Genomic DNA, 21,264 nt, shown 5'->3' with positions numbered 1-21,264 from the left:
ATTTTACAGACAGAGCCATGTTAGCATGTTAGCATGGCTCTGTCTGGCGGGTCTTACCTTTTAAGTTATGTGATTTCCAGGAAAGGTACTTCAGAATTTGGTCAGGTTCATAGTATTAGATGAATCATTTACACCTTGCTTCGTTGTGTTTAGACATGTTGTTGCAGTTAAGGCCTACAGTATGCTAGTTTCTGACATACAGAATATTGATTAGACATGAATGAAGGTCATACTCTCTTATTGTCCTATTAAATAATACCTTTAAAATGGATCTAAATAAGTAATCACTTGGGTTTTGCTACAATTTGTTCTTGATGTGCTTCAGAAAGTCTACAGCAATGATAGCAGCTCTTTCAGACATGATTATAATAATAATAATAATAATAATAATAATAGATTTAATTTGTTAGTGCTTTACAGGTGCTCAAAGACGCTTTACAGATATAGTGAAGATAAAATAAAATAAAGGAACAACAAATAAATATATAGTTAAAGTTAAAGTCAAGCAATACAAAACAATCACACATTAAAAGCCAGATTGAAGAGGTGAGTGTTTTGAAGGTGGTGAGGTCAGGGCAGTCTCTGATGGGTTGGGGGAGTGAGTTCCAGAGGGAGGGGGCAGCGACGGAGAAGGCTCTGTCCCCCCAGGGCCGGTGATTGGTGCGGGTGGGGATGGATAGGAGGTTGGCTTCTGATGAGCGGAGGCAGCGGGAAGGGGTGTGGTGGTGCAGCAGGTCTGTGAGGTAGGGGGGGGGGGGTGTGGTGGTGCAGCAGGTCTGTGAGGTAGGGGGGGGGGGTGTGGTGGTGCAGCAGGTCTGTGAGGTAGGGGGGGGGGGTGTGGTGGTGCAGCAGGTCTGTGAGGTAGGGGAAGGGGTGTGGTGGTGCAGCAGGTCTGTGAGGTAGGGGAAGGGGTGTGGTGGTGCAGCAGGTCTGTGAGGTAGGGGGAAGGGGTGTGGTGGTGCAGCAGGTCTGTGAGGTAGGGGGGGGGGTGTGGTGGTGCAGCAGGTCTGTGAGGTAGGGGAAGGGGTGTGGTGGTGCAGCAGGTCTGTGAGGTAGGGGGGGGGGCCTGATTGTTGAGGGATTTGTGAGTAATGAGGAGGACTTTGAAGTTGATTATTTGACGGACGGGGAGCCAGTGGAGGTTCTGGAGGACGGGAGTGATGTGGTCTCGGGAGCGGGTGTGGGCGAGGAGGCGGGCAACAGAGTTCTGAATATGTTGGAGTTTATTGATTAGGTTGGATGGTATGCCGTAGAGGATGCTATTGCAGTAGTCGAGTCATGAAGTGATGAATGCATGAGTCAGGGTTTCAGCAGCAGAGGAGGAGAGTGATGGGCGGAGACGGGCAATGTTTTTGAGGTGGAAAAAGGCGGTCCTGGTGATGTGATTGATGTGGTGGTTGAATTTGAGCTGACTGTCGAAGATGACTCCGAGGTTGCGGATGTGAGGGGGGGGGGTAGAGTGTGGCTGTCAATGGTGAAGTTGAAATTCTGGATGGCTTTGGTACGGGATGGGGGGCCGATGATGATGATGTCTGATGTGTTCTGTTCAGTTGGAGATAGTTTGTTTGCATCCATGCTTTTATTTCTGAGAGACAGTTGGTGAGAGTGGAGTGTGTTGTGGGGGTGCTGGTTTTTGTTGAGATATAAAGTTGGATGTCATCGGCGTAGCAGCGAAATTGAAGGTTGTGGCGACTAATTATTCTGCCAAGGGGGAGCATGTAGAGGATGAAGAGGAGGGGGCCAAGCACCGAACCCTGGGGGACGCCTCGGGACAGAGGAGCAGTTGTTGATGCTGATAAACTGATGTCTGTCGGTGAGGTAGGATTTCAGCCAGGAGAGTGCAGTGTCGGTGATGTTGAGTGATGATTCGAGGAGGGAGAGCAGGATGGCGTGGTTGATGGTGTCGAATGCTGCCGTGAGGTCGAGGAGGATGAGGATGTTCAGGTTGCCGGAGTCAGAGGAGAGGAGGAGGTCGTTTGTGATTTTCAGAAGAGCTGTTTCTGTGCTGTGTTTTGATCGGAAACCGGATTGAAATGGCTCAAAGAGATCATTGGAGCTGAGGTGGGCTTTAAGTTATGAGGCAACGACACGTTCAAGTATTTTTGGCAGAAAGGGGAGATTTGAGATGGGCCGGAAGTTGGACATGATGTCAGGTGTGAGTCCAGGTCTTTTGAGAATGGGTGTGACAGCAGCCAGTTTGAGAGAGGGGGGAACTGATCCAGATCTGAGGGAGGAGTTAATGATGGTGGCGATGAGTTGGGAGATGGCAGGGAGGCTCTCTTTAACAAATGTGGAGGGCATTGGGTCAAATGTGCAGGTGGAGTTAATTCCAGTCATGAAGTCGGACAGTTGCATGGGGGTCAAAGGGGAGAAGTGGGACAGGGGCTGTGAGGTGAAGGGGGGGAGCCAGGAGGGGAGGTGGGGGGTGCTGATGAGGGTGTCAGATTGCTGTAAATGTTGCTGATTTTGGTTTGGAAAAACGAGAGGAAAGAGTTGCACTGTTCGGTGGTGAAGGATGAGGTGGCGTTGTCACAGGGTTTGAGAAGTTTGCTGATGGTGGAGAACAGACGCTTGGGGTTGCTGGAGCCAGACTGAATGAGTTGTGAGTAGTAATTAGACCGGGCTGCTTTGAGTGCGTTACTGTACTGCTGGAGATAGTCTTTGTAGATTTGAAGATGGACTGTTAGTGTGGTTTTCTTGTGTTGGCGTTCAAGTTGACGTTTCCTTGATTTGCGGATTGCGGAGTTCGGGGGTATACCAGGGGGCGGAGTGTATGAAAGAGACATTTTTTGTTTTTGTGGGGGCCAGTTCATTGAGACAGAAGGAGAGGGTGCTGTTATAATAGTCCACAAGTTCAGATGGGTTTTCAGAAAGTGGGGGGGGGGGGGGAGACAGACATCTTGCAGGTAATGGAGGCAGTGATTGCTGAAGGTGAGATGGATTTGAGATTTCTGTAGGTTATTGTGCGTTTTTGCTTTTGGGCGGGGATGGGGATGTTGATGTCCATGATGATGGCCAGGTGATCAGAGATGTGGAGATTGAGGCTGGACAGATGATGGATGGTGAGACCAGTGGAGCAGAACAAGTACAGGATGTGACCACGGCTGTGTGTTGGGAAGTTGTTGTGTTGAGAGAAGTTGCAGCAGTGAAGGGTTTCCTTAAATTCAGAGGCATATTTGCAGGTCGGGTCGTCAGCATGAATGTTAAAATCACCTAACAGACTGCTGAGTGAGAATGTCGAAAGGAGGGGTTTGGCTTCGGGGGACGGTAGATGATGGCTGTGACCAGGGGAGTGGGACCAGAGAGTTTGAAGATCAGGTGTTCAAATGAAGAAACATCAGGGACGGGGATTATGGTAGCTTTTATTTCCTTTCTGATAATTGCTGCTATACCACCACCCCGCGCTTGTGGGCGAGGTATGTCAATGTATGTGAATCCTGCTGGGGTTATTATGTTAGCTCAATGCTAATGTAAGCAAGCCAAGATGCTCACAAGGTCTAAAATATGGAACTTTGAAAGGTTCAACATGTGCACTGTCTTAGTTTAGTGTGTTAGCAACTTAGCTGATCAGCACTAAACAGACATACAGCTGAGGCGGATGGGAATGCCATAAGTCCTTCAGGTATTTGGAATAAGTCAAAAATAATGGACAAAGAGATTTTTTTGAGAGTATGATGGCTCTAGTCTAGTGGGAGGCTGTGATTAGAGCGTTGGTGTTGGGATCAGGGGAGCACAGGTTCAAACCCCGCTGCAGTCAGCATGTCGTTGTGTCCCTGAGACACTTCACCCCAAATTGCTCCTTTGGGGATTGCCCACAGTGTTGAGTATGTAAGTCGCTTTGGATAAAAGCGTCTAACAAGTGACATGTCATGTAATGTAGTGGCAAATTCAGAAGATCCATAGGAAGTTATCCTCTGGGAACCATGATTATCTGTGTCAATGTCAATGTCACTTTAGGCGATAACCACTCTTACATTTAACCAAAATGAAAAATGTCAACCCCCCCTCCTACTAGAGGATAATTAAGGGGAAGACAACAACATACATGCTCTTTCCTCTTTGGATAATGCATATACTACTAGAACTGCTACCGCTGCGACCCGACTCCAATAAGCGGTAGGAGACGGATGGATAATGAATTTATCTACCAATTTTCATCGCAACCCAGTTGTATACCAAACCATGGTTAAAACAGTAGCCTCACCCTCCTTCCTTTCTTTCAAATACAGCATTATTTATTTTCCTCAAAGGAAAAGGTTTTCATACATTCTAGGGAGGTCAATATAGAAGAATGTTGCTTGTGTTAGCCCAACATCCATTGACTGGTAGCCATCCAGTACATTTTAAAGAAATAAAACACAAAATGTAGTGAAGTACAAAAAGTGTTTAGGTATGGCACTTTGTTGACATGATGAGCTTTGGCAGTGCCAACAGGGCTGTGCCAAAAAGGCTGTGCCAAAATGTTCATTTGTTGGTAATGATCTTGTCTGTCATTGCGAAGCATGCGATGATCGATCACACATTGACTGTTTTCGGGCGCTACATAGTTCGGTCCCTTGTCTCTTTAAAGTCCAATCAGATGAGACATAGATTCTGAATGGAAATGTTTTCAACAATCATTTGCTTGCTTTCTCGCCTGCTATATAATTAGCTTTGAGAGCGAAGACAGCTGGACGCACACTCACTGGGTTCATTGGAGAAGCTCATCCTCTCTGAACAGCCCAATTAGACTGTACATTAACCTCTAGACCTACATGCGTCACTGGTCGAAAACACTCGTGTTAATCGCCACGTAGTGTTTAATCATTGACAGCCCTTCTCCATTCATCAGTTTTTCTGTAATTACCGGTACAGCCTCTTCAGCTTTTCTGAGGTCTGAGGTATTCTCATTTGTAACAGTTGTGTCATTAGGGTCCTTCCTTAAAGACAAGTGTGCTCCACAGGCTTGATGCTTTTAGTTCAGTGAATGTAATACTTTTGGTACTTAGTTTCATCTAAAGCACGTTTTTGAGTATGTTCATAATGTTCAGTTGGCTCACCCTGTCCTCCATCTTGTCAGGTTCAATGTCTTTGTGTTCAGTTGGACATCTCCATGCTGCTGACCGTGTTCACCGCCTGAACCACGTGCACCTTGTTGACCTCCCTCCTCCTCAGGGAGCAGCTGAACACCTTCCTGAAACCTTTGCGAAAGTGCTTGGAGATGAGCGCATAGACGATGGGGTTGAGGCAGGAGTTGGTGTAGGCCACCAGGTGGGACAGGATGCGCAGGACGTAGGTGGTGTGGTTGAGCGGGAAGCTTCCGAACCACATGCAGAGGATGACCACGTGATGGGGCAGCCAGCAGAGGCAGAAGAGGGCCGCCACCACGATGATCATCTTGGTGACTTTACGTTTGGCCCGTCTCGACTCGGACATGTCCTTCACGGGGTCCACGCTGGTCCACAGGTACCGGATGGTGCGGGCGTAGGTGAGGCCGAGCACCAGGACGGGGATGAGGTAGCCGAAGACGAAGGTGCACACGTCCATGATGATGCGTGGCTTGGACTCCCAGTCAGGAATACACACCACAGTGCCAGCCAGGTCCATCTGTGAGTAGTAGCTGAGATACGGGCCAGAGAAAACCAGCGCCAAGGCCCAGACCAGGCAGATGGAGATGATCGCGTTCTTGGGGGTTCTCATCTCTCGAGAGTGGAGCGGGTAGCAAATGGCTAAATACCTGCAAGAGATCCAGATGTTCGTTACTGACGGCTGTGAATCATTAGTAGTTTGGTTAAGGTGATACTCTGCATGGACACTTTGTTTTCAGTTATTAAAGGTGATTCTCAAGTTGATTTCTATACAACTAAACAAATCAATAATCTTCACCTAGCCTATGTACATGTCGAAGATGGTACATGTTAAAAGACCATGAAGCCCAATAAAAGAAAACAAACCCATACATCTTGACTGAGTCTAATTTTGAGTATACAACATGATTTAAAAGTGTGTTGTCATAAACATTTTACATTTAATAAACCTGATATTAAAGTAATTATCTATGTCCATATCCTGTCCTTTCAAATTGATTTGATTTTGCTTTTAATCATTTGGATTGTGTTTTCAATATTATTTTTTTATAATTTGCAAACAAACTGTATGTATTGTTTGTATTGTACAGGCTTTGTTGTCAAAAAGCAAAACCTTAATGGTTGTGGCACTCTGTCCTTTAACTTTTGTTTTCCTTCTGAGTTTTCGTTTTATTCCATCTACATTTTTTCATTGTTCATTATTTTGCTTATTATTTGTACTTTACTTACATACTTTAGTATTTATGTCTTAATCCATCTATAATCCAGAAACGCCCCTGGCTGTTACTGACAATTTAATAAAGTGTTACTTAACATTTAAAGTAAATGCCAACTGCCAACATGCAACCTCCAACATATAATATGTTTTCCTTTGAATGTGCAGGTTGTGTAATTAGGAACCATTTATATTATCTAGGAATACTTTTATAAAATGTAGCAGACTCACCTGTCCAGGGAAACAGCTGTCAGGGTGAAGATGCTCGCGTACATGGTGAGGAAAATTATGAAGTGCACCAGTTTACACACCACAGGACCGAACACCCACTCATCCAGGGTGTAGATGGTGGCCTGAAAGGGCACGCAGAAAACAATAAAGCACAGATCTGCTATCCCGAGGTTGAAGATGAACATGTTGGTGGTTTTGGTGTTCATCTGCCCGTTACGGAACAGAACCGCGAGGACCAGAGAGTTTCCCACGGTGCCGAGCAGGAAAATGACCGAAAAGCCCAAAGAAATGACCAGCGACTCCGCTTTCCAAGAGGAGGAGTTCACCAAGGAGAGATTCATATTTAGGTTATATTCATTCAAAGTTCACGCGGTCCGAAATCCGTCCAACAACATTAAGGAAAGGCTCATGGAGACGCGCCGTGCGTTTGCGCGCCACATGTCCCTATCCAGACGCAGCGCCACAGGAGACGGACCCGGATTATTCAACTGACTGTGAAACAAGCCTCCACAGTACGGAACTAAAGGAGGCTTTCACACTCTCATAACCTCACAACACGATTAGAAAAATATTGCAAAAAAAAAATGCTTTGCCTTGCAAAATATATAAATAAAAAAGCCACCATTAATTTAGTTAGGCTACAATTCAGTGTGGACCAGGAAAATACCTTTTATTTGAAGAATAAAAGACTATATTCTAATAGTAAAAATACTCATCTGTTTAGGGTTGCGTTGACTGAGCAAAACGAGCCAAATGACCCAACTGCTTGCTCTCAGTCACCTGTTGATCCTCTTTATTTCAATCTGTGAGAATAAGAGCAGTCCGCCCGCCCCCCTTTGGTCAAAATGGCCCCCTGCTCTGTTGGTGCTGGATATCATTTACTGCATGTCTGCTGTATTTACACCGTGATATCACTACAGCGACTGCAGCAGTGCTATTTGAATGGAGGTTGTGTCTGCTGCACACATTTGCACTGTGGTAATAAGTTAATCGTTTTAAAACTGAGCACATCTGCACACTTGCATGATATTGCTTTGACAAAAGTGGTCACACAAGTTAAATGTATCAGCAAGTGGTGGCCTTGTGTCCCTTGCAGCTTTGCTTGCAGACAGGACTGCTCCATCCCCAGACAAAAGGTCACATCCATATCCATTGCTTCAACGTATTGTCTGGTGACATCATATATATATATTTTTAAAAAACGGAACGATTGAAGGACCGGTGTGACGTCCAGAAAAGTAGTTTGTTGCCTGAGGGCACCAGTATGCCATAGACATAGAGGGTTATCAAAGCAACACAAATATAAAACTCTGGGGTTATACACTTGAGTTAAATGTATTATATGTCTCCACTCTGATATGAAACTGCAGTGATTTGATATATTTTATATCACCCCAATGACCCATCAATAACTGACATTAACTGTTAACTGTAATGGAGGAAAACAAACAGTAGTAACGCACTGACGCCAAAGGGTGGCGACATTTCACACAAATAAGTGCCTTCACTTCCTGAAAAGAAACCATGCCATTTATCAAGTTATATACACTTCCATACGAAGTCTGGACTATGTCAAATTGTCAAGGAGTAAAAATACCTGCAGAGAATATATATTATGAAGATTATTCCTTCGAACAGACTGCACTTGATACAAAGAAGTGTTTAACGCTGTTTTCTTCAAGTAAAACACATATTTTAACCTTGTAGATCTAATTTATGTTGATTTATGCATCAAAAAAGACAAAATGCAGACCTTACGGAATAAAATAAATGTGTTATTTTGTGTCTGAAAATCGTCCATGTGTTTCTCAAATTGCATAATTGGAGGAAACTGTATTACAGGAGGAGGCCCATATGCTGTGATGGAAACTAAAGTATTATGGTTAGTGATATGCATTCATATATAATATTTTCCATGGTCAAGGACAGTGTTTTGCAATAAGTGGATCATTTATTAAAGGAATGGTATGCTCATGACACTCATTTTTAAATAATTATCATCCGATAAAACAGACCAGTCTCTGCCAGTCTTTCTTTTTTTTTTTTAATCCGATGACATTATCAGTGATTTTAAACTGATTATATACCGAAATAACATCAACACTGTGGGCGCCGCCATTTTCCGGACGTGACGTAAACCATGCATTTGGTTTTCGAAGACACGTTGATCTCCATGTTATTTACTGTAGTTTCTCTCTTCAAATATGCCTCACTGTATCGCGAAATATTGCCACAATTCTGATAGGAACAATCCACGGAATGCTCGGTTCCATCTGTTGCCAAAAGGTAAGCGTAAGAAGTACATTCAGAGGCAGTGGCTAGCGAAATGTGGCCGGCCCGAACCGAAAGATTCACAGGCTCATGTATGCAGCGAACATTTCAAATTGCCGGACGACTACTCTGAGAGTATGATAAAACATAACATGGGATTTATGGAACAACCATTACTTAATGGAGATGCAGTACCATCGGTCTTTCTGGTGTCATCACCGACCAGGACACCAGTTCGGCCAGTTGAGAAATCGCCCTCTGCAAGTGTGAAGCGACGGAGGAGCAGAAGTAGTGCTCGGAGTAAGAATAAGGTATGTTATAGCGCATTTCCATTGCAGCGGCTAGTCCCGTTTTAACGTCCTTTAGCGTCCAGGCCAGGACAGTTTTTGGTGGCCTTTCCATATAGCGTAGTACTGACTAGTGTGTATTTTCCCCCAGTTTTTTCCGGCCCCATAAAATCGTGATTCTATGGCCAGGGACAACGAAGCTGAGTATGCTAAACTAGAGAGGGAATCGCTAGCAAGGGTGGTACTACATGCATACATATAGTATCTTATATCATCTTCCTATTATAGAGAGGCGAAGTCACGCCCATCTATTTCCGGCCCATGGGACCCCGGAAGCGAAAAATTTACATTGAATTCAATGGAGAGAGAAAACGTATCTTTTGATCCCGTGTGAATTGTGCCACGAACTACACATATGATGTTTGTCAATCTTAAACAATAAGTTCCATGTCAAAAAAGTCACATTTTGTCGTAAAACTGTTGAAATATAAGACTATGAAAAATACGCGACTACAAAGACTACAAATCCCAAATCCCATTCTGGCTCGCATAAGTGATGTCACAGGCGATAATGCTCCAAGTGGTTGCGACTCGTAATTAAAGCGAAGAAGAAGATCTCATAACTGATTTATTCCCTCCAATAAATAAGAGATTGCTAAAAATAAATTCACTTTTACAAGATGCCTGTGTGCTTTGTACCAGGTTGTAATCACATAAGTAATCATACCACTTTGCTCGTTCTATCGCTTCCCGTCTGATGAAAGGACCAGGAGTTGTTGGATCAGACATATCAGGTAATACACATGTTTTGCATGGAACATAGTCAAGCTAGCTACATAGCTAGTAGCGAGCACGTTAGTTAGCATCACATTACTTAGCCTTGTCATTTGTATTAGCCTTAACATGAAGTAACCCCAAATGTTAAACAGTAAGACTAGTGATGATGGTAAGTATTTTGTGAAACATTTGAAGAGGAGCCTATCGCCCCCTCCACCAGGTGCTAAGGGGGCGGGAGGTAGGCTAACGGCAGATTAGCATCTGCGATCTTTTCTACTTAATGCTATCTGCTCAAATGGTTAACATTGAACATTAAAAGATCAGGCCGTTCAGGGAGAGTCGAAGGAAGGAAGGCAGGCAGGCAGCTTTGCATGACATTTATTTATAGAAGGACCATGCATACAAAAACATTAATGTCAGCAAAGAGAAGAGATGCAATATGCCAGATTATAGCTAATTTCCATCTGTGGTCCATTCTTCTGGACGTGTTTCATTGTGATGATAGTGAGTCAATCTGTTTGTTGGAAAGACAGTAGTTGAATGATTACTGAGAGAAAATTATTAAAAGAGATAATTATTCAAAGTGTTGTTACTTTAAAGTGTTGTTATTGACCTTTTTCTCTTTTATTTCCTTTCCCTCACCTGTAACTGCTGAGACCCTGAGGAACATGCACACTGGACTGACCTGCTCTGGCAACCTGATTTCCACTGTACGTAATAGTATTTGGTTATGGTATATTATTTATATACATCAGAGGCACAATGCACCCCCCAGAGACACACATGTATTGAGTGTGATATTGTGCATAGGTCAAGTGAAATCATCTTTACATACTAGAAAACTGTAGGAGCGGCAACTTGTTTTGAAATTGAATTTTTAATATCCGATAATAAAGTTGATCTGTTTTCTTTATTCTTCTCTCTTCTCAGCTCCATCCATCACCGTGCTCTGTTCCTGCAGGTCCTGCTTGCTAATCAATGCTCATATGTTTTTACACAATTACAAATAAAGTCAATGTATTGTATGACATGAAGTTGTGCTTCATTCGGAGTCAATAATAAATTCATTCTGCCTTCAACTGCACAATGACTGTGGACTGCACCGACATCCATGTAGCTGCCCCCAGTAAGATGAACCAAGCAAAGAGGGTCACCATCATGCCCAAGGACATCCAGCTGGCCCGCCGCATCCGCGAGAGAGGGCTTAGACTGACCTAAGACCAGCACACCCAAACACAACGGCTCTTTTAAGAGCCACCTACAGTTTCAAAGAGTTGCAATCCTACGTTATTATAATTTTCAAACTGGTTCATGTATCACTTAGTTTACTGAACTGTGATGAATGAAAGAAATGAGTGAGGTAGTGGTTTAAAGAAGTTACAAAGACATTAATATATGAGTAACAGGTCAGTGTAAACACAAGCTTCTGTCAATTATGGATCATTCAAACTATTTATATAAAAATATGTAATAAAGTTCTAAAACAAGTATTCGGTATATTCCTTGATAGCTTTTGGAGAAGGTTGTTTTTAAGTTTACTAAAATCTATCGTTTCAACTGTTTCACTTTATAAAAAGGAACAGGTGAGTAGAGCATCATTGAGTTTCTTATTCTGTCAGTAAATTATCCAAATGAAATGTTTATCATTATTTTATTCAACCCTAAACAAATTGATTGTACCTTTTTAATAATGACCTTACATGGTTAAGTTAAATTAACTTCAGAAAATCAAATCTGTTCTGAGAAAAAACTAATAAATGTTTAAAGATAGGAACTTGCCATCCCACTGAAAAACAGTCCGTAGAGATTTAAAGGCGTAGTTGTAGTTCAGTCCAACGTTTCATTTGGATTCATTTCTCCAACAGTCAACTATTTTCATAAAGAATATATATATTTTTCAAAGTCAACTTTATTGTCAATCTTATTCAGTTTGTGTTTATAGACAGAGAGATCAAAAAGACTTTTAAATCAAATAAAATTATACAATTTACAGATATGTATACAAATATATATATATATATATATATCCTATATAAAGATGGTGGACACTTCACCTCCAGCAGGGCAGATGGCTGCACAAGTCCATCGGGGGATGCTCCCAAAACACCGACTCACTCACAAAGAGACCAGACTCGAACACTGTCTCCTGATAGGCCTGCACAAAAGCCTTCACCCCTTCGGCCTCGTTTACAACCGCCCAGTTGACAGCCATGACTCCGTCCAAGTTGTACCCCCCGAGCACCCTCTTCATGAGGGACGCGCATGGAGTGGATGAAAGTCCCGACCGCAGCACAGCACCAAACTTGCTGGCTGTCAACCTGCCCCGCCTGTGTAACTGCCAGAGGATTTGTCCGCTGTCCTCCGGTGGCTGTCTGGATGGCAGCTTGCTGGTCTCTGCTCAGTCGCATTGAGGCAAGAATTGCATTGCATTGAGGCAAGAATTGCCTCAATGCGACCCCGACCCCCCGACCCCCATGCCCCTTCACCAGCTCCGGCACGGTGACAATGGCCTGATGTTGAGGCCGCGGCTCTGGCTCAGGTGACAAAAGCCATGCCATGCCACACTGTGCGCCCCTCAGTGCAGACCTGAACCAGTCTACATCCTGAGTGGCGATGTCTCTGGCCAGTGGGTTGTATGTCTCCTCTTACTGTTGGTAGAGTTGAGACACCGGCTGGACTACTTTGGAAGTGCCAGGCTTCCTCCACTGGCACTCAACATCTGTGGAGCTGATCTGCCACATGGCACATATTGCCAATGCTGCAGCGTGGCTGCATTTGTACATCCCCCGTGCACAATCACAGACAGCGCTCTGCATCGCGCCATCGTCTCCCATGCAGATCTGTACAAATAAAGTAAGTACCATGTTTGTTAGCATGCTATAATAGATTGAATGAGCAATAATACAAGGATGGTCCGGATCTGGGGGTGGGAGGGGTTATTTTTCCATAGATTTGTCTGATTGTTGTTATTGTTTGTTTTTTCTGTATTTTTTGTAATGTGTGTTGTACTGGTTGTGATTGTACATTGTATTTTTCTAAATGTGTATGAATACATTTTTGAAAAACATTTGATCAACAATAAAAAAGGATTTGGTCAGGATCTAGACTCAGTGTGTAGTTTATTAATTAATCAATGCTCTCTACATTAGGAAAACACATACCAGTGTACCAGAGGGAGTCACACACAGCTGTGCCTAGATAACCAAACAAATTGACAATATAACCAAAACCCTTGAATCTACACACAGCAAATAAACTCAAATGACACAACGAGATGTAAAAGGAGATCACACATACAGTATAGTCGATATAAAACTGGCCGCTTCAATCTGAAGAGCAACTAAAACAAAACACGGGAGTTTATCTTGTTCTTGTGAACATTAATGTTATCCACAGCATACACAGAGACCTAGAAGTTCTTAAGGAGAAAACTAGTTACTGAAACAAAACACGTTAGTGTACCTTGTTAGCTAATGTTAGCTAGCTGACATTAACGTTACACATTGCACTCATATTACTCACCAACATCTTGTAAAGCCGGTCCCGCTGCTCTTACAGAACCGACTAACTCCCCTTTCATATATGTACAGCTCTCAACGTGTCCAGACTTGTAGTGATTTTCACCTCGTTGTATACTTTTATTCTCATTCTGAAAGAAACAGGTGAAATTTGCTAACGTGACGGCCGTCTTTGTGATGGTGACGCGTATTGTGCGAGACGAGAGACCTGTACTTCACTCAGCGGTTTCACACAAAAAAATGTGTAACTTCACAGTTTTACGACACATTCTAATTTTTTTGACTTGCAAAATATTCTTTTAAATTGACAAACATCATATGTGTAATTCGTGGCACAATTCAAACGGGATCAAAATATAACCTTTCTCTCTCCATTGACTTCAATGTATAATTTTACGCTTCCGGGGTCCCATGGAGGCTCCCGGAAAGAGAGGGACTTCGCCTCTCTATACACACATGCATTTCCAAACATCTGGACTACCTATGTTGCAAATGTAAGGCAAGGAAAGGCAAGGCAAGTTTATTTATAGAGCACTTTTCAACGCAAGGCAATTCAAAGTGCTTTACAAAACAAAAGCAAAAAAAATGAAAGACATTAAGCATTAAAAAATAAAAGCTAATCAAATAAACAAATAGAAAAAATACATGGATAAAAGTTACAGTGCAGTCTAAAATATAAATAGTTCAATTAAACATTACAAGAAAAAGTACATGGATAAAAGTTACAGTGCAGTTTAAGATATGAATAGTTCAAATAAAAGCAGCGACAAAAAGAAAAGTCTTTAGCCTGGATTTAAATGTATTATCTCTTCAATTTACACACGGCACGTCTGTCCGTCCTGGGAGAGGGATCCCTCCTCTGTTGCTCTCCCTGAGGTTTCTCCCATGTTTCCTTTAAACTGGGTTTTCTTCGGAAGTTTTTCCTTGTACGATGTGAGGGTCTAAGGACAGAGGGTGTCGTATTGTCATACTGATAAAACATCAAAACTTCTTCCTCTGCTGACGAGTCCGAACTCAAATATTCAGCCATGTTTCCGTGTGTTGACAAAGTGAACGCATGGATGACGTCACGACCATCACGTGACTACTGAAAATGGCAAAAATGGCGGCGGCCAGACGGAATATACAGGTCTTGATAAAAAAGAGCTATAAAATCATTATTTACCGGGGAATATCGCTGATTTCTTCAGGGTATGGTTTAAACATAATGTTTCACTAAATACTGAAGTGTTGATTAATTATCTAATGAGTGGACCATTCCTTTAATGGCAAGGTTGCATTTTTCTCAAATATTGTCAAACGTTGTTTTTGCACATCTAGATCATCTTTAGGTTAGTTTATATCCATGTATATGTCCATGATTCAAAATCTAGTTTTAAGCATTATTTTTGTTTTAATTTTGTTTTGCCAAGCTAGGTATTTCCATTATATTAAATTAAATGTGAACACAATACAGTTTGAGCTGGCCTCACGGGAGCTCTGCGCGAGACTTGAGGGTTCCATGCATGCATTTTCTATGCAGGCTCTCCAGGTTTATGCTCTTACTTTGAAAAAACACAAACTTGCTGACGGTCAGAAACTCAACACTTCTGCTCTCACTCGACAATTTCTCTGAAAAAAACCCACAAATCTGAGACGTTTTGCTTCCGGACCTCTCCCTAAACCCTACTGTCAAAACGTACAGGACGTTTTTCGGGTTAGAAAAAAAATCACAGAAATAACTGACAATATTTCTTATGTATTCTATCTTCAGTGTTAATTAATCAAATTTGAGTGAAATAATGCTGATGTGATCAAATACTGTTGAAAAAGTTAGCATGCTAACATATGTGCATATAGCCTTCTTTTTACTTTGTAGTGCTACGTAGGCTATACCATAGTGCAGAGGTGCCCAGTACGTCGACCGCGGGGGCAATGCTGGTAGATCGCGAGTCATTCATAAAAAAAAAAAAATCCAGTTCCGTTAAAATAGACAAAACAGGTTTTGATCCCTCCTCCCTTGGCCTCCCTCTCACTTAATTCAGGAGTTTACTTGATTGACAGAAAAAGCGACCTATCGCTTTCCAGTCTGTTAACCCAGAATGCAAAGCGATACAAAATCAGTCAAGTGCCGGGAAAACTATAGGTTACTTACGTAACCCCGGTACTCAGAGTAACATGAAGTGAGTTGTCTCACTATGGGATGCGCCTCAACGCGTATGCAAACAGAAGCATCAATCTCATTACGCCAATCCTGATTGGCTGGTGATCTTGACGTCAACGTCACGGAATCCACCCACCCTTTAAGTAGCTTGCGCTACGATGCAGCGTCATTCAAAATAAGCACCTCTTCTCGCTTCGCCTTAGCAAGAAGGGCCGTCTGGTGAGACATCTCACTTCATGTTACTCTGAGTACTGGGGTTACGTAAGTAACCTATAGTTCTCATTCATAATACTCCGTTCGATGTCTCACTATGGGATATTGAAACTCCCGTATTGCCAGACGAGCTTATCTCGAAAATCACCAAAAACAACCAGAACTTAACAGGTAGAACCCTGTCTCAACACGGGACCCAACACTGCGCGGGCCACACTTGGAGCAGAGACATTAAGCCTGTAAAAGCGGACAAAAGTGAGCGGCGAGGACCAGCTCGCTGCTGCACAGATGTCTTGGATGGAAACACCCTTGAACAAAGCCCAGGATGTAGCCAGTCCACGAGTAGAATGAGCACGCAGGCCCGTTGGTGCCTGCAAACCCTGACTCGTATAAGCCAGAGCAATCGCTTCCACAATCCAGTGGGAGAGCCTTTGCCTGGTAATGGGCTTGCCCTTCTGAGGGTTAGCCCAGGATATAAAGAGTTAAGTGACAGAAAAAAAAACGTTATAGTAAAGCCGCGTCCGGAAAATCAGGAAGCAACGTTACAATGCTATAATCGATTATCTTCCGTCACTGCATCAATACCAAATCGTCCACGTCCGCATCGCAATGCATCGTAGAAACGACTATTTTCAACACCCCTAATACCCGGTGCGCGTAGTCTCTCCTTACTTGACTCCCGCTCAGGGGCGGATCTACCGGGGTGGCATGGGGTGGCAGCTGCCACCCTAAAACACATCCTTGCCACCCCAGCTGCCACCCCAGTTGGCAGCTTTGTTTTGAAATAAAGGTTGTGGCTCATCGGACATTTATGAGAAAAAATCTCTAATTTCCGAGTGAAAGTGAATGCAGCACAAGACGAGAGCCAGTCCTTGGCGCGAGCTGAAATGTGATTGGCGGCGATTTCATTTTGAACGGGACAGAACAAATAGAGAAGCATTCGGTGAAGTAGACGGAAGGAATGAGGTAAGACTGATCAACTGCGTCTCCTGTGAAATAAGTGTAGAACAAAGCTAATGTTTTCAGAACGTTACAGAAAAGAGAGAAGTTAGATATGTCCATGTGAATCATAACGTTAATGCTGATATTGAAACGATACAAATCCGGTTGAGTAACGTTATTATCAGTAACTCTTTACTTACTGTACGTGTGCGTGGAACGTTAGCTATGTTTAAAAAAATGTCATGCATGAAATATTTTATATTATCAATCATTTAGCAAGATGTACGACCTGATCAAGGCTAAACGATTCTGCTCTTCAATAATAACTTTGAATCTTATTTCAGGAATCTGTTTGGATTGCAAGCAAAGATTGGGCCACAAGCTGGAGTTTGAAGCACACAGTAAGTGGGACAACAAGCATTTGCCCATACAGCATTTTAATTTGAACACCATTATTAATAATGATTACTGGTAATATAAAAGAAAACAACGTAATAAATGGACTTTGAATCTTATAGAAATGAAGAGGAAACGTGGCATTGCAAGTTTTTTCTCACCAAAGAGGATAGAAAGTGAGGCTGAGCAACAGGGAAGTGACAAGGTAAATGACCAGGGACATGAGGAGGTGGAAGGAGATGAAGAACAGCAACAGGAAAGTGTCAGTGATGAGATAGAAGGCAAAGATGAACACGGACAGGAGGAGGAAGGAGAACACAACAGAGAAGAAGAGACGGAAGAGGGAGAGCATCACATAGACAAGGTGCAAGAGGGAGAGAGCGAGAGACAACAAGACGGCATGCAGAGCTCAGACAGTGAGGGGGAAAGGAATATTCCTAAGCCCTTGCAACCAACGGCTAGTCGAGTTGGTCCACATGGTATGAACATTTTTAATATAAAGTATAATGCATCTGAATAAGATGCAAAAATCACACAAAAGGACATTTTGCAAAACAGTTTATTTAAGAGACAGGGCTAGCCTCAGTCTAATAAATATATTATTAATTCAGATAGTTTTGAGTATGAGGAAAAGGGTAGATTGTGAGTATTTTGTGTACAATGTATTTTAGACCTATTATAGCAGCTGAGGTTGAAATTCAAAAATGACCCAAAACAATACACACCCAGGCCAACATGTTGTGCTGCACGCATTAACACAGCCAGTAGGTTAAACACATATTGAATACATGACAGCTCCAAGCTGTGTTATAATTAGTTGATTATAATGTGTAATCAGTTAAGCTCTATTACAGTTTGAATATGTTTTACTCCCATTTTCTAGACATATCCAAGTCCAGGTGTGAGGAGCCAGCTCAGCCGACACGGGAGAGTTTCCCAAAGACCCTTCAGGGAGGAGCCAGAAGAAGCTTCAGAACGGACTGGTACAAAACTCATTCATGGCTTGAGTACTCACAGTCCAATGATTCAGCGTATTGTTTCCCCTGTAGACATTTCTCTTTACCTGATGCCCCCAAGACCGTTTTCACCTCAATTGACGGGTATCGTAACTGGAAAAAGGCCACAATGAAAGACAGTGGTTTCTGTTCTCATGTCCGATCTGAAAGCCATGTAAATGCAATGTTTGCATGGGGAGAAAACAAGAAAATGAGTGACAGAAATACCTCAATGATGGGAATAATGGATGAGCAAAATAAGAAACAGGTGATTGAAAATCAAAACTACATTAAAACACTAGTGAGATTCTGATTCTAACTGCCACAGAAAACACAGCCCAGCGGGGTCACAGGGAGAATCCTGACTCAGAACAAAAAGGTGTTTTTTTAGCTATGTTAGATTTGCTGGGAAACCATGATCCTATGATTAAAAAAAGACTTGAAACGCAAGCTAAAAATGCAACATACACCAGTAAAACTATCCAAAACGAGATACTGGAATGTTTGGCTGCAATGGTTAAGGAAGAAATAATTCAAGAGGTTAAACAGAGCAGGCAGTTTTCAGTTATTGTAGACGAAACTAAAGATCTTCAGAAAAAAGAGCAAATTTCATTTGTTCTGAGATACTATTACAATGGTGTTGTTCACGAGAGCTGTCTGGAGTTTGACATGGCAGAAGGATGCTGCTGCGTTAAGTGGTAAGATTATTTGTTTTCTTGAGAAACATGGGCTGGAGTATAAAGAAAACCTTGTCGGTCAGGGCTACGATGGCGCTGCAGTGATGAGCGGGATACATGCTGGTGTTCAAGCGGAAATAAAAGAAGTAGCCAAAAATGGTTTCTATGTGCATTGCAGTGCACACTGCCTAAACTTAGTCATAGTAGACTCTGTCAAAAGTGTAACAGATGCGGGAAACTTCTTCTCATTGATGGAACGATTGTATGTGTTCATATCTGGGTCTTATGTACACAACAAATGGCTGGAAGTGCAGCGGGAGATGTTTGACGGTGCACCAAGGGAACTCCAAAGGCTTAGTGATACACGTTGGGCCTGCAGACATGTAGCATGTCGCAATGTTATGGATAGGTTACCTGCAATAGTACAGCTGCTTGAAGAGATTTCCTCTGAGAACCATCCACATAGAGCTGTTGAAGCCAGGGGGATATTGGTTCAGATTGATCTGAATTTTGTTGGATGCCTTGTACTGTTCCGAAAGGTCTTGAGTGACTCTACATTGTTGTCAGATATGCTCCAGTCCAAAACATTGGACTTGGCTAAGGCCGTGGAACTAGTTAAAGCACTTAAAGAGACACTGGGTACAATATCGCAGTGAAGCCTCCTTTGATGAAGTGTCGAGTGAAGCACTTGTTTTGTGTGAAAGAAGTAGCATTGAAACAAACTCAGCAAAAGCCAAAGAGGTCAAGACAGATGACAAGGACCCTTCAAGATAGTGTCATCCCTTCCACTTTGGGACAGCATGTAGTTCCAGATGGCAAACACTCTTTTTGCGTCAATGTGTACTATACAGTTATGGATAACATGATTGGAGAAATAGAAAGACGCTTTTCTCACACAGATTGCAACATAATAATAGCAGTAGTTTTACCGGTGAGCAGTGCATCCTGTGAAAGAAGTTTTTCAACTCTTAGGATCATTAAGAGTTATTTGAGGTCTACAATGACAGAAAAGAGACTGTCAAGTTTGGCTGTACTCAGCATTGAATCCAAACGCAGTAAAGCTTTGGATCTCAATAAGTTTGTGAGGCGTTTTGCTGAACAACATGGACATCGCCGCATTCAGCTGTTATAGCCAACTTGATGCTCTGCTCACGAATGACTCGATGAGCATAGAAAACTGTTAACGTGATAAACTTGTGTTAAGGGAAATGTGTACATTTGTCCTCAGTTGTTAAATATATATATTCTGTACTGCTGCTCACAAAGGGATGTCAAAGGGATGTCATGTTATTATTGTACCACTGTGAGGCAATACATCTTGTTATTCTAAGTTAGCTCGGCTGAGCGAAAGGATGCACCTGCAGTGCAGAGTAAAATAAACCATGCCTAAGGACTTAACAGTTCATCGTCTCTGTCTCAACTATTTCTCTCCGAGTGCAACGTATGAGGAAGCTGCCATCCTTAACCTCTTTGTGGGGGTCTAACATTGATTGTTAACATTGATTGATCTGACTGCGATTAAATCAGCATGTACTTCTGCCACCCCTCAACATTTCCTGCCACCCTCTTGCCACCCCATGAATATGTTTCTAGATCCGCCCCTGCTCCCGCTTAAGGCTGAAAGACTTCCGCTGAACGGATGATGGGAACTTAAAGCGCGTCGTTAATATCTGCTTTGAAGAGCCAGCCTTGCCTGCACGCTATTAAGATTACATTATCTCCGTGCGTAGAAAGGGGGAACATTGACCTTGTCATCGAGATTGCCCTGAGCAATACCAGTCATGCTAGTAGCCTACGCTAAAGCGAATAGAGTTGTAACGAGCAGTAGCGCTTGAACAAAGTGACTAGGACGCGACCGCACCTTGAAATATTTATACAGTCGGGCAGCACTAAGAGTCTGTTATTGTGTAGGAAACGGTTTAATGCCGCAATGATAGTAACAGTAGTCAAGATGACTGATTACCTTGGTTGTTAAGCAACATCACCTGTAGGATGCCAGAGAACCTTAATGACGTTGTTGTGATGCCGACGGCGTAAATTCATACTGAAACGCATCGCTAACAGATGGGAAATATTTATAGCTGCTGTTATGCCGTGTTCGTTATTCTCGCGTCCAGGAGAGAAGGTTAAAAAGGAGACTAAATGGAGTCTCTGAGAAGGTTCAAAATTGGTACTTTAATTAATAAAAAGCGTGGTAATGTTACAAACAGGATATTGTTCAGTCAGGAGAGAAATGCTGCAGCTTCCTCTCCCAGGTGCTGGCCGTGCAGAAGAGAGCTTACAGGCCTTCGTCTTTCCCGCTTGCTGGCTGTTCGCTCCTCCTCTCTGGGAGCTGTAGTGACGTAGGGGACTTCCCCCCTCGTTCGCCTGTGTCCGATATCGCGTTAAACAGAGGATTTCGATATTTTACATTCATTGCTTACTTCCACATGCCTTTTCTCCTCCTTATCTCTTTCATAACTTTATATGTAATACATGTTAACGGCGTCAATAGCCACTTTAATGATACTAATGGGCGGTAGTCCCGGATGT

The 21,264-nt window shown here is 42.8% G+C and overlaps 1 protein-coding gene and 1 long non-coding RNA gene across 2 annotated transcripts; one reads left to right on the top strand and one right to left on the bottom strand.

Moving 5' to 3' along the window:
• Positions 1-5,076: 5,076 nt before the first annotated feature.
• LOC117464296 (galanin receptor 2a) lies at positions 5,077-6,869 on the bottom strand. Its single transcript, XM_034106667.1, has 2 exons — positions 6,514-6,869; positions 5,077-5,716 (listed from the first exon to the last, which is right to left on the bottom strand). The coding sequence occupies exons 1-2, from the start codon at positions 6,852-6,854 to the stop codon at positions 5,077-5,079; spliced, it is 981 nt and encodes a 326-aa protein (XP_033962558.1). The 5' UTR covers positions 6,855-6,869.
• A 9,761-nt stretch (positions 6,870-16,630) lies between these two features.
• Positions 16,631-18,320, top strand: LOC117464479 (uncharacterized). Its single transcript, XR_004554096.2, has 3 exons — positions 16,631-16,688; positions 17,009-17,065; positions 17,944-18,320. It is a non-coding gene; the product is annotated as an uncharacterized lncRNA (long non-coding RNA).
• The last annotated feature ends 2,944 nt before the right edge of the window (positions 18,321-21,264 follow it).

Source organism: Pseudochaenichthys georgianus, chromosome 19 (genome assembly GCF_902827115.2).
Source record: "Pseudochaenichthys georgianus chromosome 19, fPseGeo1.2, whole genome shotgun sequence".
Lineage (NCBI taxonomy): Eukaryota > Metazoa > Chordata > Actinopteri > Perciformes > Channichthyidae > Pseudochaenichthys > Pseudochaenichthys georgianus.
Note: the sequence above shows the minus strand (reverse complement) of the source record. Positions and strands in the feature narration are given on the sequence as shown.

Bases quoted from the DNA above. Each gene is read 5' to 3' on its own strand.
- LOC117464296 (XM_034106667.1), bottom strand. From the start codon at position 6,854: ATGAATCTCTCCTTGGTGAACTCCTCCTCTTGGAAAGCGGAGTCGCTG. The intron at 5,717-6,513 runs GTGAGTCTGCTA...GATCTCTTGCAG, and splicing joins ACAGCTGTTTCCCTGGACAG to GTATTTAGCCATTTGCTACC.